Here is a 17,605-nt window from a genome sequence, read left to right as displayed (position 1 = left end):
GTATTAAAATAGTGTCTTTCATGTAAGCTCAAATGATTGAGATTAAAATTAATTTTACTACAGATATCTAGTCTAGACCAATGGATAATGTAATACAAATTCCTATTACATTGAATTATAATAGTCAGACGCAATTATTCTCTATACTCATTCTCGAAACAGTTTCCCCAATTCCATGATACAGATATTTCGCCATGATAGATAAAATTTATAGGGTAACGAGTTGATGCAATATAAATATTGGATATTTGTTTGACTGCAAGAAAACTATAGGCAAGGGAAAGTTTAAATTTAATATATGTCCTACGTCCTTACGATACACATTGTGTATCTTGAACTATAAGTACAGTAGAAAAATTTCTTTATGTTATATAAACATTAATAATAATATTTTACTTAATAACACTAATGCATATTAATATTAATGCATATCAATATTAATTCATATTAATACTAATACATATTTAAATGGGCAATGATACTTATGTTTAGCTCCATAGTGACGGTTGTATATTAGAGTCTATCACGAAAACTTATTCTTCAGAATTTAAAAATTCAAAATTTACTATAGATAAAAAAATGATTAAGGTAACATGTTGACCAATGAAAAATTAGAAAAAAAATTAGAAAATAAAAGATTAGAGAATAAAAAATTAGAAAATAAAAAATTAGAAAATAAAAAATTAGAAATTAATTAAAATTAGAAATTAAAAATTAGTCTTTTAGAATATGCTTAAAGAAAAATTTATTTTTTTTATAGCAAGTTTTAAATTTTTTTAAGGCATAGATATTAACTTTTCAGATGAAAAAAAGGTTTGTCAAGAATGTAAAGTAACAATAAAAAATGTATAAGAAATGTAACATTTAGATGTCCTGGAAAAAAGTGTTTGAATAAAAGGTGTGAACGGTTATCAGAGAAAAATAATTCTTTATTTTTGAATTTGGAAATTTTATTTTCAATTTCAAAGTTTAATGAGAAATACTGATGCAAACATTTTTAAATGCATATTCTTTTAGCAATTTCTTCAATATATTTTCTTCAATTTTTTAAAAAAATTTTCTATTTCTCTTTTATTGTAATTTTTCATAACTTCATGAAAATAACTTCAGTATTAATTATATAATGAATTATTGGTGGATACAAACCGATTGCAGGTTTAAAAAATCATGTGATTTAAATAAAAGTCATAATTCCCGGAACCCTAGAGTTCCGGGAACGCAATTTAGGAACCACTGCTCCAGATTGTCTCATTGCTAGTTCGTAAAGCACTATTTTCAGAAAACAATATTAACGTTATGCCAAACCAATTATTAACAGTATACTTTTTTGGAAAGTAGAAGCATGAGTAATCGTTAATTAATTTTATTAGAAGCGGAGTTACAAATTCGAAAAATATTTAATGGATCTCACATAGTGATTTAGAAACTTTGTTACAGTCAAACTAAATCACTGGTTATAAATACCATAATATTTTTTTTCTTCTGAACTAGAACTTGAGAATTCGTATTTATTGAAAATAGAATAAAGATGCCAGAAAAATACTTATTTCTATACAAATCAAGGTTGAAAATATATACACCCCAAAAATAAAATCAAAAAGAGATCAGTCCCTCTTTAACGAAATCAATTGTCTTTGATATGTTATTTTTTATTTATCGTTTAAAAATTAGGAAATTGAAAATTTCAGAAATAATTAATTCGATTGGATATGTATCGTCCAGCAAAATAAATTTTTAAAGCACAACCTCTAAAATATAATAAAATATACCCCTAATCTATTTCCAGCCATAATACCACTACTATAACTACTACTACGAAAATAAAGTATTTAGAATATTAGATAAATTACCCTTCGATTCGATCACCTCTTCGTAGGCACCCCTGCTCTTAAGAAATCACTTCCCTATAGGCATCTCTACTTTCAAAAAATCCCCTCCCCGTCGGCATCCCTGCTCTTAGAAAATCACCTCCATATAGGCATATCTACTTTCAAAAAATCCCCTCCCCGTAGGCATCCCTGCTCTTAGAAAATCACCATCCCTGTAGGCACACCTAATTTTATGAAATCGAATCCGTATAGGCATCTATACTTTTAAAAAGTCACCTCCCCGTAGGCATCCCTGTTCTTAAAAAATCACCTCCCTATAGGCATATCTGCTTTCAAAAAATCTCTCCCCGTAGGCATCCCTGCTTATAGAAAATCACCTTCCCTGTAGCCATTTTTACTTTCAAAAAATCACCTCCCCGTAGGCATCCCTGCTCTTAAAAAATCACCTCCCTATAAGCATACCTACTTTCGAAAAGTCCCCTCCCCGTAGGCATCCCTGTTCTTAGAATATCACCTTCAATGTAGGCATACCTGATTTTATAAAATCGAAATAGCCATCTATACTTTTAAAAAGTCACTTCCCCGGCGGCATCCCTGCTCTCAAAAAATCACCTCTCTATAGGCATCTCTTCTCTACTTTCAATAAATCCCCTCCCCGTAGGCATTCCTTATGGGGATTCCTGCTTTTAAGAAATCACCTCCCTATAGGCATCCCAGGTTTTATAAAATCACCTCTTTGTAAGTATCCCAGCTATAAGAAGAGCATCTTAAAATGCTTTTGTTTTTTGATGGGCATTGAAATTTAAAATAAATATAATATCATTTATTAAAAATTTACATTTTTGACAAATAATTATCTGAAGAACCTATCACCAATATTTTCTTTTTAGTTGGTCTAAATTTCATTTACGGTTACAATTATGAAATTGAACTATTCATCAACTATTTACAGTTTTGTACCACTAGATGTCGTTTCATTATTCCAAATAAAAAGTGTAAATATAAATGGGAAACTAATGCATAACTCATTTCGTTCTCCGTACTAATTTCACCCGTGCGTCATTAATTTTTGAAAGAGAGAGAGTTTTAATTCAGTATGCCTTAACGACTCGATCCAACTACCTCCTACTCATTATTCGAAAGTACCTTTTCACCAGAATAGCTATATATTGCAGTGAAATTCCTTATTGCTTTTACCATCTAGGTCAGAAAACCTTAACAGCCGTTATCCACCAACACGAACAAGTACTGTACAAGCCTTGTTCAAACAGCTACATTTAATGGTCTCCTCGCGTGATCTTCTACAAATATTTCGTTTAGGATATCAACACTATCGCTGGCATGGGTAGCAAAAAAAAATATATTATATTCCACTCCCCTGTGTTGAGACTTGGGCTTAAATATGGGGATTTATGTACAAAGCCTTTTAACCGGGATTTTCTGTGTTTCCTGATTATCCGTAGACAAACAAATCGATTGCATACAACGGAATAAATGGTCTGTCACATATTTCTTTATTCCTTTTTACATTTCATGCGATCAATAGATTTGACCAGTCTAAACACTTTAAAAATAAATTTAAAAAATATTAAATTAAATGAGTTAAAAGAGAAAATCAACACGCTGTGAAAACTTACTGTTAAGAAGTATTGTCACTGTGGTTGCCAGTGCTTTTTATTGTAAAATCCATTTTTACCGTAAAATGTTACGGAACAAAAGAATCTGACATACCGTAATTTTAATAGTGATAATCACATAAAATCACTAAATCATTCTAATTAAAAAAAATACTGTAAAAAAATTACGGTATAATATTTTACGGTAAAACTGGTTTTACAGTTGATGCACCTAAAATGCCGGTACTTTATACCGTAATTTGATTCGGAATTTTTTACATTATGACAACACAAAGTATTAATTTTACAGAAGGATTTAGGTAAAACTATTTGTATATTACTAATTGTATATTACTAATTGTATATTACTAATTGTATATTACTAATTGTATATTACTAATTGTATATTACTAAATAGTACACTCTATAACAATAAAATCGACGCACCAAGAAGGAGTTGTCCGATTGAAACGAAAATTGGTGGATAGGAAGACAATGTATAGATTTGTAAATGATTAAAATTAATTTCAGAACAATTGAATAATTTATTGCAGAGTTACAGTAACAAGTTCAATAAGGTGTTGACCCGCCTCTAGCCTGGACACAAGCTGCCACACGGCGTGGCATAGACCGATAAAGCTCCCGGATGGTCTATTGCGGTATTTCCTGCCAAATTCGATCCAATTGTCGAACGAGGTCATTAACATTCCGTGCCAAATGAAATCGCAGTCATGCTCGATGGGAGAGAGATCTGGTGATCTGGCAGGTCAAGAAAGAGATTGACAAGCTTGCAGACAGTTCATAGCAACACGTGCCGTATGTGGTCTGGCATTGTCCTGCTGAAAAACCAGCCCAGGGCGCTGCAAAAGGAACAGTAGCAAAACAGGTCTTAGGATGTCGTCGACGTACCGCTGGGCAGTAAGTGTACCTCTTATGACGACCAAAGGGGTCCGCCTGTCAAAGGAAATGGCACCCCAGACCATAATGCCTTGTTGAGGGCCGGTGTGGAGTGCAACAGTGAAGACAGGATCCCCCCTCTGCCCTGTGCGTCTCCAAACACGTCTTCGATGATCGTCAGGACACAGTTGGAAGCGGGATTCGTCGCTAAAAGCTATACGTCCCCAGTCGGCATCATTCCAGTCATATCTGTTCAAAACATTCAGGCATACGAAATTTCAAAGCAATCGGGTGATTGCTTCTTGGTGCGTCGATTTTTTTGTTATAGAGTGTATATTGCTTAATTTAAAGTGCCAAAATATAAATCTAAGAAATAATAATTTTGGATCATCTATGAAGTCTAAACGAAAAGGTTCATCTAGAAAATTCAGATCTTATCCCTTGTTGAAATATATCACAAATGTTTAAAACCTACATTAACGTAAATATTGTTTAAATCCACACTTTATGGGGCTATTTGCATATTTGGAAAGCAACATATTTATTAGACATATTAATTTTGCTGAATGAGATTTATTTTTGAATAATTATTTATTATAGTGATTTCAAAACCAGAAATTTATTGTTAACAATTATTGGAATCTGATTGTTAATAGTTATTAGAAATTAATTGTTCACAGTTATTGGAAATTAACTACTGCAGCTGCCAGAATATTAAGAGTTTTTTGTAATAAATTTTATCGTAAAAATTATTTAGAAATTCATTGATAACTTTTATTAGAAATATTTTATCAGCAATTATAAGAATGATTGGCCCTTTTTTGTTCACAATTATTAGTTGTTAACTTTAATTAGGTTAAATAACAATTAAACGTTTTTTGAAATTTAAAAAAAAAAGGAAAACTTCCAAAAATTCGACTTTTTATTAATATTTACATTATTTAATGTTATATAGATATATTATTTAATATTAAGAGTTCCCGCAACAGCCCACTATGGTCCAGGGTGTTCATGGAGGTTAACACTAAACACTTTCGTGACCAACAACATAGCTGTGGCAATGTAGTCAGCACTGCGCACTGGCCGCGTTTACTTCTCAGACAAGCTGGTAGTCGATCTGAAGTTGAGTGGGCTATGTGCCGTCAATGGGGATCGAACCCCCGTTCTTTATAAATATTGAATTAAGATTAAAAAAGAGAGAAAATCTGATTTTGGTAAAAAGTTAAAAAGAAAGTAGAAAGAACTGTAATTGTTTAAAAAATCTTAGAAGGAAGTATAGAAGTTTAAAAAAAATCTAATGAAAATAAATATGTAAAATAATATATGAAGGTAAATATATATACATATGAAATATATTTTGAAATAATTTGGTTTTGAAAAAAATGGGCGCATTTATTTAAAAGTAGGTTACTATTTTTGCGTTCATAAGATAAACAATTTTTTTGAAATACATTACATTAAAAAAAAAAAGCCAGTAATAGTAATTTCTATAAAATTTCTCTCTCAACTTCAATAAAACTTCTACATCAAAAATACCATCTACATTTGAAATTCAATTTCTATTTATGAGAAGAAAAAAACTCTTTTACCTTTTGTGCTTTTCTCTTATCAGCCCTCTGGCTCTGGTGGTAAATTCGGGAAAAATTGGAGACAATAACGGGTACTGGTAGGGCAATCACCAGTACGCCGCTCAGGGAACAGATACCTCCCACGATTTTACCCGTAGGGGTGTCTGGTACCATGTCTCCGTACCTGTAATGAAGAATAAAAAAAATTAATAAAAATATAAATAATGCAAGTCTTAATAGTTTACAAGTTGCCATTAAAGGCACATGCCTGGGAGCTATTAATGACTTTCAAAGTTAATTCAGTATTTATTACAAAATTTCAATAAATAAAAATCAAAACTAAGTTTCTAAAACTAAACAATTTTATCTTTGGAACTTGGAAAACTTTATTTTTTTTAATACAAAACATTTTTTTTTCTATTCACTGAGAAAAAAAAGCATGGTCAAAAATATCAAAATAAGGAAAAAGAATTCGTGTTTCTGGCTCTATGAAAACACCGAAATTTTAGGTAATTTTAACCAAAGCACTTTGGTAATGATTTTAGCAAAATAAAAAATAAAATTTGGTTTTAAAATGTGCGAAAAAATTTAGTAAATGAGGATTATGATATCATCAATATCATGATTTTATCATGGTACTTTAGCGCATGGCATAAAATCCGTTTTTTTTTCAATTAAATTTACTTTTTAGTTTGATATTTTTTACTGAATGTGTGGTAATAAAAAATATGATTTTGAAAACCTGAATTTTTCGGTATACACAGCTACCATGTGAAAATTAGCAATTGAATGATTTAAAAACCATACGTTTAGATTTTTGTTACCAAAAAAAATGTTTTTATTTTTATATCAGAAATGTCATTAACATACAATACGTTATTTATACCAAAATTTTTTTTTCTTTGTATAGGATCTATTTATTTTTAAGGGCTAACTTTTTAATTTCAATATTGTTTTTGATTTATTTTTTTAATCCAAAAATTTTACAGAAACATACCTAATGAAATCAAATTAATCACACTTTTAAAAGAAAATATGTAATTTAAAGCTTGGCAAATACAATGAGATTGAAAAATAATGCTAAATACTAAGAAATTTAAGTTAATAAAGCATTTCTAAATACAATATATATATATATATATATATATATATATATATATATATATATATATATATATATATATATATATATATATATATATATATATATATATATATATATATTTAAATCCCCCCCCCCATTGTCTTCTCAGACATAAGGCGTCTTGCAGTCCAATACAATACTGAAGTAGCTCCAGAAGGTGAGAGGGCACAAAAGTCATCAGAGGAACGAATGTCAAGAAGAGAGGGGCAATCAAATAAATGCTCCCCAGTCACAGGCGAAGTGTTACAGAGCACACAAAGAGGTGAATTGACCAAGTTAATTTTAAATAAATGGGCCTGTAAGTAGTAGTCATGTCCAGTAATTAATCTAAGGCAAGCTTTGGTTTGCCACATTGTAAATAAATGTTCCTTACAGTTCATAATAAATAAATAATTAATTAGCTTATAAGCGTAGAATATTTTAATGAAGATTTAAGAACAGTTTTAATTTTGACAAAAAGCTTTATTCAGCAACTATTGTAACAAAATAAATTTCTGAAACATATTTTTCATATACCGTAAGAAAAATTCCAGTAAAACTGCAGTACAGTATGGTAATGACATTTCTGGTAAAATCAAAAACTGTAATTCCGGTATTAAAAACTAAAAAATACAGTATTTAAATCATTTATTCGTTAACTTTTTCCGTTCGTTACGATAACCGGGAATTCTGGTGTTCAAAATTATTGTTCTTAATACCACAGATTTAGCAAAAAATGTAAAACTGAAAAGTAAATTTAATGAAAAAATGATTTTTATGATATGCTCTAAGGTATCATGAAAAAATTTACCAAATTTTACCACATTTACCGCATTTTGTCACATATTATAAAACCTTATTTTCATGTTAATATTACCAAAATAATTTCCAAAGCTCTTTGGTAAAATTTACCGAGCTTTTTGGTGTCCCCATAGTGCCCAAAACATGGTAATTTCTACCAAATTCTGGTAGTTTTGAATTTAAAAAAAGGCTTATAAGAGGACGATTTTGTCGTAATACTTGATTCCGAAGTTCCTTTGCCTTCCGGGTTGGTTTCAAAATTATAAGGTTTAACGCTGGCAGTCGCAAATCCGACATAAATCACCAGTTGAACCACATTGATAAAATAAAATAAATAAAAGTTTCACAACAAAGATTAGGACAAATTAAGTTTTTTATATTATGGCATGCTTCATTTGAGACTTGTAAATTAATTGAAAATTAAGAATAATAAAACATCAACTTTCAAATGACTTTAAGTGTAAAATAATAAAAACTTAATTATGCTTACTTTTTATCTACAAGTAATACAATAAACTATGAAATGTAAAGCCGAGAATGAATATATACATACGTATTATATCAACTAGAATTACGTTTAAATTCAGTTTATATTAATGAGAAACTTTCAGCTCTTTTTTGTTGATAAAAATTATAAGATATATCATTAAAGTTATATTTATTAAAAAAATTGAATTAAACTTAAAAATTATAATTATAGAAAATACCAACTTTACACATTTCTTAGAATTATGGAATTTTTTCTTTTATGCAAGTATTATGGCAAAAATTCTAATTACCATAATTCTCATTTCTTGACGCAAGAATATGTTGGCAAATAGAGTAAATAAAAAAATAAATAAATTGTATAATACATTTTTTCATTTAAAGTAATTAAATCGGAAATGGAAATTTAATCAAAAGATTAAGAAATTTCTTAGATTCATCTTTTCTTCAAAGAAAACAAAATCATAATTTTAATCTTGCAAATCATTTTATGAGCGTTAACTACAATTGTTGAGCTGGGCGAATTCCAGGTTATTAAGGTAATTGAAATTCGGATCTTATTTTTATTTTTACAAAAGAGGATTTCTTGAAATGAAACTCGTTTTCAAAAACAATTTGTTTTAAAAAATTACTCTTAATATGATATTTGTAGCAGATGTTTAAGACTATGACTTATTTTTGCGTATGATAATGCGTGTACTAATGCACCATAATACTACTTTTGCCTTACTAATGCGTATGCAAATGTTAACGCTGAAGCTCGAAAACAGTTAATATGCACATTACCCAGCTGATCTGCAGATTAATTAGGGTAAAGCGTGAAAGGGCGGTTCAAGAGTTTTACCAAAGTTGTGTGTGTATAAACAATTTCAGTATTGTTAAAGTTTAAAAGTTTGTTTTTCTCATTCCATTAACTAGTTTGTTGATTGTTAGATAGTATTTATTGACTTAAAATAAATGTCATTTTTTTTATTTGAATAAATTTATTAAGTTTTAATAGTTTAAATATTTTAATTCCTCATATAACATTTTTAAAGCGATTACTGCTTCATTTTAGTAACTTATGTGTTGACTTTTTGACTGAAGTTTTTTGAATGTTTTGAAAGCGGAAAATAAATAAAAATCATTTTGTTAATTTAAGAGTACAGAAACGTTGTTTTCTTTGGGGGAAAGAATTTATTTTCACTTTCTCGAGTGCTTTTAAGTGAAATGCAGATTATCTATACTGTAAAAAATTTTGCCTTAGCGCCACAAATGTTCCAAAACACCAATAATGTTCTTTTACACTACTCGGTCTAAAGCAACAGCCGCCATTTTTTATGTATTCAGTAGTATTAAACTTTATAATTACAGCAAGATAAAACCACATAGTAGTCAGTAAATATTAATTGAGAATGCATATTTACACTAATTTTAAAAATAAAATTAGTTTGCAAATCTAACATACACGTAGCACGGAGAATTTATTAAGACGAATTTGATCTAGGCTTAACAGGACGGAAACGGACAGAAATTATACAATTATCATTTAGTATGGTTCTCAGAGATTTCAAAGAATTAAATATAATTTTCCTTATTATTCAACTAAGAACATATTTAACTGTAGACTTTTTTCTTTATTGATGAATATCAGCGTTGAACGCAAAAACAAACTCTCACCTGCTCATTCCAGATTGAAAACAAACTGCTGCCAATATTGTACTTGGCGTTTTTTGAGTTTTTCATATCGCCAACATAGGTGTTTTTGGAAGTGAAAATAATTCTAGTGTGGTGTAAAAGCGCGAGAGTTTGGTCTAAGATTATTCAGGAATTAAATTACACCCTTTAAATCGTGTATGAAGGTTCTATTTAGTGTTAAACCGAAAAAAAGATTCCTTTACGCAATTTTTTGGATCATCATATTACGCCACAATTTTTACATTGCAGGTAGTTTGCAGATTGAATTTAAGAAATAAAATATTTTTTTGGTAATTTAATAGATCACCCTAGTTAACCTGGAAACTTGCCAGATAATCTGTTGAATAAATGATATCTAATTTTTAACGGTAACATATGCATATTTTCAGAACTTAATTTAAAAAGATTTCCGTATTCACACAATCTAGATTAAAATGGGAAAGTAATCGAATAGCGTGTAAAGCGTGATCGAAATTAAATGCATCTGAAAAAAAAAAACTGCGAAAGCTCATTAAGAATAAAAGTATGGAAAAAACTACAAGAATATGGTAAAAATTACCGCGTTTCAAACTCTATGGGATCATCAAAAATACTGATAATTTTTGACGAAGTGCTTTTGTTAATAATTTTGGAAAAACTAACAATAAAATATTGTGTTATAATACGTGATAAATTTTTGAAATGCGGTAAATTTGGTAATTTCATCGTGATAGCTTAGAGTAAAGTATGAAAACATTTACTTGATGAATTTACTTCTCAATTTTGTATTTTTTACTAAATAGGAGGTAATAAGAACTATAATTGTGAAAACAAAATTTGTATTTTTTACGAAATGGGAGGTTATAAGAACTATAATTATGAAAACAAAATTTGTATATTTTACGAAATAGGAGGTTGTCCACGCCCTCATTGGCGAAATTGTAATGCGCCAAGCGTAGCTTTCTAGCGTTCTTTTTTCATTCAATAAAAAATTACCAAACGTTACAGTCCATTTGACTCTATTAGCTCCGACATCTTTGGTCCTAGCGACCTGGAGCGGAACCAGCTCAATATGAGCACAATTAACTCAATAACAAGTCTTAATCGCCAACGTGGGGCAATTAAAACAAAAATAAACAAAATCCAAAAATTTTTGGAAGAACATTCAACGCAGCAGGATGCAAACGCCGCTGCCATCATTCTCAAAAAGAAATTGAAAGTAGCTATGGAACTGCAAGCATCGATATCAGAACTGATTAAAGGATATACGCTACTTCCGGAAGAAATTGATCTAAAAGACAATCTAGATGTTGCTCAAGATATAGAAGATGAAATCGAAGAGATAGAGGTAAAAATCAACATTTTACTCTCTAATATTGATATTAATAAACCTAATGAAACGGAATCAAATGCTTTATGTACCAACATATATAAAATTCCTGATTTACCATTACCTTTCTTTTCCGGAAAATATGAAGAATTTCAAAATTTTAAAATTCAATTTAATTCTATTATTGGAAATAATAAAGAGTTGAGCGACACGCAACGATTGTGCTATCTTAAAAGCTGCCTCAAAGGCGAAGCAAAACGCCTTGAGTCAGCCCAAGATACATTTGAATCTTTATGGTCTTCACTTGAAGATAGATACGAGAACAAACGAGCAGTTATCGATTGCCATGTTAATAAATTATTAAATTTTTCAAGAGTCCCTGACTCTCCTAATCAGCTCATGCAATTAATCGATAACACTAAATGTAATTTACGAGCGTTAAACTTGCTTGAATTTAAATCAAATGAACTATCAGATACATTGATTATGCAAATTTTATTCCAAAAACTCGATCCAGAAGTTAGAAAAAGTTTTGAAATGAAATTGTTGAAAAACGAAATACCCAAACTAGACAATTTTCTAAGTTTTTTGGAAGAACGTTCTAGAATTATGCAAGGTCTTAATATTAAAGAGGAAAGAAAGAAGCCCCATTTTAGTTCAAGGCCAAATACAGAGAAAATGTATTTAATTAAATCGAAATTGAATAACCCATGCTTATTAGGTTGTAGGGAAAGTCATAAACTTTATAAATGCGATAAATTCAAACGAATGAGTGTAAATCAGCGAATTGAAATAGTAAAAGCTCATAATTTGTGTTTTTCATGCTTAAATAAGCACTTTCCTAATCCTTGCATGTCTAAATACACTTGCTTTTGTAAAAGCAAAGATCATCATTCTTTACTTCATGAAAATATGAGAAATGAGTCATTTACATTTGATACAGCAGTAGAAGAGAAAAGGGAGACAGACATCTTGTCACCCCTCTCCCCTCCTTTCACTCCTTCGAACACTTTGTTTACGAATAAAAACGAAAATGCTAATTGTGTGATTTTAAACACTGCGGTTGTTTATATTAAAGATGGGCAGGGAATATTTAGACCATTAATAGCCACTTTAGATAGCTGTTCAAGTTCAAATTTAATAAGCAGTAGAGCTGCTAATTTATTGGGTTTAAAGAAACAAAAAACAGATGTTCCGATTTCTGGTGTTAATGACTCGTGCATTACAGCTAAATCATTTGTTCGTACCGAGTTAACAAATGAAGAAAATAATAAATCTTATTATTTAGACTTGTTAATAGTTCCAAAAATTGCGGTTCTTCCACCCACATTTGTAAACATATCGAATTTAAGTTTATCTGAAAAAATAAAACTTGCCGATAATAATTGGAATAAACCAAAAAGAATTGATGCTCTTTTAGGAGCAGAATTATTCTTCGAACTATTGGGTACGAATAAAATTAAAATTAAAGATTCCCAATTACAGTCGACTCGTGTTATAACGACCCTGTGATAGAACGACCCACATGATATAACGACCCTGTGAAGGAGTCCCAATTCACATCCATAAAAGATAACGTTATTTTACGCTTGCTATAACGACCGTAAAAAAATTCAACTCTTAATATAACGACCCTCTCTGAATTTGAACATCACTCTTTTCTAACTTCCTATCGGAAAGTGGGGTTGAATGGTTGACCTTGAACAAGCACAGAATCCGAAGGTCTCACACGGCGTCAAGACAAAGCGATTTCAGTTGGCTAGTATGGGGGTGTGTAGACAACAAGCGTCATCGAGCTGTCGAATCGGGTGAGTTTGTTTACTCTTGCCCCCCCTCCCATTGCTGACATCCCCACCTCTTTTCCTTTACTTTGCCTCTACTTTTCCGTTGCATTTTGTTTTTAGCTGAAAAAGGTTTTTGCATTTGATTAAAGTGTGCTGTTCTTAATTTTGCAAGTTTGCATTTCAACACGCTGATTTGTCATTTGATAAAAATGCCACCTTTAGTAGCTAAACGTTGTGCTTTATCTATTGATGTGAAAAGAAAAATTTTAGAGTGCATCGACGAGAAACTCATGCCTAAAACTGAAATCGCTAAAAAATTTGGAATACCTAAGAGCACTCTGTTCACAATAGTGAAGAACAGAGAATCCATTTTAAACGCTGCACCAGAAAGAATGCGACTCAGAGATGGAAAATTCCCTCTTCTTGAGAAAGCCCTTTTAGACTGGATGAAAGGCATGCGCAGCAAGAACATTCCTCTGGATGGAAACGCTTTAAAAGAAAAGGCAACAGTTTTTTTTGAAAAACTCTATCCCAATGAATCCTTCAAAGCTTCCGATGGATGGCTTCAGAACTTTAAGCATCGGCATGAAATAGTGTTCAAAAAAATATGCGGGGAAAGCTCTTCAGTAAACAAAGATACCGTGCGTATATTCAAGGAAGAAACTTTAAAAAAAATTACGGAAAACTATAGTGAGGACGATATTTTTAATGCAGATGAAACTGCACTTTTTTATAAACTTTTACCTGATAGATCTTTAGTTTTTAAAGGTGAAACATGCAAAGGAAATACGCGGTCCAAACAAAGAATAACTGTAATGCTTGGAGCGAATATGTCAGGTAATGAGAAATTACTATTGCTTGTAATTGGTAATTCGCAGCGTCCCCGCTGTTTTAAGGGTGTAAAATCTTTACCTGTGGCATATCGTGCCAACAAGAAGGCTTGGATGACAGGTTCGCTGTTCGAAGAATGGCTTCGAATCCTTGATAAAAAAATGCATCAACTGAACAGAAAAATTTTGATAATTGTCGACAATTGCACTGCGCATTCAAAGGAAATTAAAAATTTGAAGGCGATAAAAGTGGAGTACCTTCCCCCAAATGCGACATCAGAGCTCCAACCAATGGATCAAGGTGTGATCCACAGCTTCAAAAGAATCTACAGGAAAATGTTGATTCGCAAAATTTTATTTCATGTGGAAAACAACATGAAATTTGACGTTGATCTGCTGGTTGCTCTACGAACTGTAGAAACTGCTTGGAAGGAAGTTTCAGAAAATACCATCAAGAACTCTTTCCGATCAGCAGGATTTTGTAAAAAGGAAAATCCGTGTGGCGTGGACATGGATCACTTAGATGACCTTGACCTAGACGATGAAATACTGAAGGAATTTTCCTCGTATGTAAATTTGAGTGATGCCATGAACAACTTTGACGAATATGCAAAAGTCGACGATGATGTACAATGTACAGAGGAGTTAACAGAGAAGGAGATTTTAAACGGATTGTTAAATAAAGATATGGACGAGGCTTCATCCGACGAGGAAATTAGTGTTTTGCCGAAGGAAAGGCCTTCAATTAAACAAGCTGCAGAAGCAATAAACACACTAAGGGATTTTTTTGAGTTTGACCTAAATTCAGAGGACCATTTGGAGAAAATTAACAGTTTGGAAATAACGCTTTTCCGGAGCTCAAAATTACGACAAACTTCAATTTCCAATTATTTTACAAAAACTTAAAACATGCAACTTCAACAAATTAATGCACATCAAAAAATTAATGTCTTCGTCTAATGAAGCCTCGTTTATGTTCCTCGGTTTACTCTTCTTTATAATACTGCAGGTTACGTACATAAAAAATAAATTCGTTATACTATATACTACAAATTATGTACATCAAAAAATTAATTCATTAGAAACTAGATTTTTTTTGTCATACTATGTTATTTAATCTGTACTTTAAAATAAAATTCTTAATTGTTAACAGCTGTAAGTCAATTGTTAAAATGTCATTATGTTTTATTAATGTATGTATCCTATCCTTTTTTGGTTTATAACATGTATACCACAAATAGTATATGCATGCATTATGACGTTTAAAACCATTATGTGACCGATTTTCAAAGGAAATTTGCTCATTTTGATATAGCGACCATTTGATATAACGACCAGATTGGGACAGTCCCGATGGGGTCGTTATAACGCGAGTCAACTGTAATATTAATTGAAACGTTTTTTGGTCATGTTGTATCGGGAGTTGCGAACAACTTAAATTCTAATTTAGAGAAAATTAACGATTCGTGTTTTTTACTTGTTGAAACCGAAAATCTTGATAAGGCGTTAACTTCCTTTTGGGAAAATGAAGATGTAAACGAAACAAAAACTCCCGTCAGTTCAGAATTAAATTATTGCAACGAACTTTTTGAAAACTCGTTTTATCGAAAAACTAATGGGAAATATGTAGTTCAGATGCCATTTAAGAAGGATATTAGTGAAAACAACATACCGTTGGGAGATTCAAAACAAATTGCTGAAAAAAGACTTAATCAGTTATGGAAACGTTTGTCAAGTAATCCTGCAATGAAAGAATTGTATGTTTCGTTTTTAAAGGAATATGAACTTTTGAACCATATGGAAAAGATAGCAGACAATTCTGATTTTGATGACAGTTATGGATATTTCCTTCCTCATCATGGTGTCTTAAAACCAGATAGCAAAACTACTAAACTTAGAGTAGTGTTTGATGCAAGCGCCAAAACTACAAATGGCTGTTCCTTGAATGATTTGTTATGCAAGGGTGGAGTGATACAAGATGAACTGTTCTCTATTATGCTTCGATTTAGAAAACACATCTATGCCTTCACCGCAGATATTGAGAAAATGTTTAGACAAATCGAAATACTGCCTTCACAAACCAAATTTCTAAAAATACTCTGGAAAAATCACGAAAGTGAGCCTATTGAATCCTACAGACTTAAAACCGTTACGTATGGCACAGCATGTGCTCCTTACTTGGCACAGAAGACTCTTCAACAATTAGCAAAGGATGAAGAGAAGGATTTTCCTTTGGCATCGAAAGTTGTTATGGAAGAATTTTACATGGATGATTGCCTTACCGGTACCTCTAATTTAAATGAATGTATTAAGCTTCAGCAAGATTTAACAGAACTACTTAGAAGGGGAGGAATGAAATTACACAAATGGTGTACTAGCTTTGATTCACAAGACACAGAATTGGGAGACTTTTCGTTTGATCGTGACAGTAATGCAACAGTGAAGACTTTAGGGATGAGATGGAATAATAAAAGGGATACATTTCTCTACAAAGTTGCAGTTACGGAAAAATCAGATGTTACTAAGAAAGATGTTTTATCTCAAATTGCCCGTTTGTATGATCCTCTTGGTCTACTTGGTCCAGTCATCAGCAAAGCGAAGATTTTTATGCAACGGCTTTGGTTGCACAAGCTAGACTGGAACGAAAGGTTACCATCCCCTATTGCCCAAGAATGGACTTTGTTCATTAAAACACTTCATAGTATAGAAACTATTCAAGTACCTCGTTGTGTTTTGAAGGAGACATTTTCCACACTTATTCTGCATGGTTTTGCAGATGCCTCAGAAAAAGCATTTGGAGCGGTAATTTACTTACAGACAGTTGCAGATCCTGATGAATCTTTCAGCCAGCTTCTTTGCAGCAAGTCGCGTGTAGCACCAATCAAGACTATGACTATTCCTAGATTGGAACTGTCTGCGTGTCTACTCCTTTCAAAACTTGTGAAAAAGGTTGTAGAGGCTATGAAACTTAAATTTGATCATATCAAACTCTGGTCAGATTCAACTATTGCGTTAGCGTGGATCAACACTTCGCCTCACCTTTTAAAAACATTTGTGAGTAATAGAGTCTCACAAATCCAACAACTTACGTCTAATTGTGATTGGGGACACGTACCTTCAGAAATGAACCCAGCAGATATAATTTCCAGAGGCTCAGACGCTACAACCCTTGGATCCAATAAACTGTGGTGGACAGGTCCCGATTTTCTAAATAAAGACAATTTTCAAGTTGAAACTCATTTCAGTGATGAACTCTTTTCTACCGAGCTGAAACCTATAGCGACTTCACTAATGACTATAAAAAATGACTCTTTTATTGATAAATGCCTAAGTGTTACAAATAATTTTCTGAAATTAATAAGAATTTTAGCCTTTATTTTTAGGTTTCTTTCAAATTGTAGAAATGTTAATAAATTTAGGGGTCCTCTCAAAGTAGAAGAATTAGATAAAGCCAGAAATGTTATTATAAAACAGGTGCAAGGTGAGTACTTTGTTGCAGACATCTCAGCCTTAAAAAAAGGTAAGCCTGTTCCTGTAAATAGTAAATTGAAATTTTTGAATCCATTTTTAGATCAGGATGGTTTGCTCAGAGTTGGTGGTCGGTTGACCAATTCTAATTTGAATTATAATTCTGTTCATCAAATAATATTACCACCTGGTCATAAACTTTCTAAGATTATTTTTT

At 31.4% G+C, this 17,605-nt stretch overlaps 1 protein-coding gene across 2 annotated transcripts in view; it reads right to left on the bottom strand.

The window, feature by feature from the left end:
- Positions 1–17,605, bottom strand: part of LOC107436508 (potassium voltage-gated channel protein Shal-like) — a 277,559-nt gene that overhangs the window by 41,534 nt on the left and 218,420 nt on the right. For both annotated transcript variants that reach the window (XM_021146537.3, XM_043047653.3), the window contains exon 2: positions 5,932–6,094. In XM_021146537.3, coding sequence (XP_021002196.1) covers positions 5,932–6,094 — 163 coding nt within the window. The remainder of the gene's footprint in view (positions 1–5,931; positions 6,095–17,605) is intronic.

The sequence above is a fragment of the Parasteatoda tepidariorum genome, chromosome 9 (assembly GCF_982258835.1).
Source record: "Parasteatoda tepidariorum strain Cologne lab strain chromosome 9, Ptep-v5.0, whole genome shotgun sequence".
Taxonomy (NCBI): domain Eukaryota; kingdom Metazoa; phylum Arthropoda; class Arachnida; order Araneae; family Theridiidae; genus Parasteatoda; species Parasteatoda tepidariorum.
This window is presented reverse-complemented; position numbering and strand designations above follow the sequence as displayed.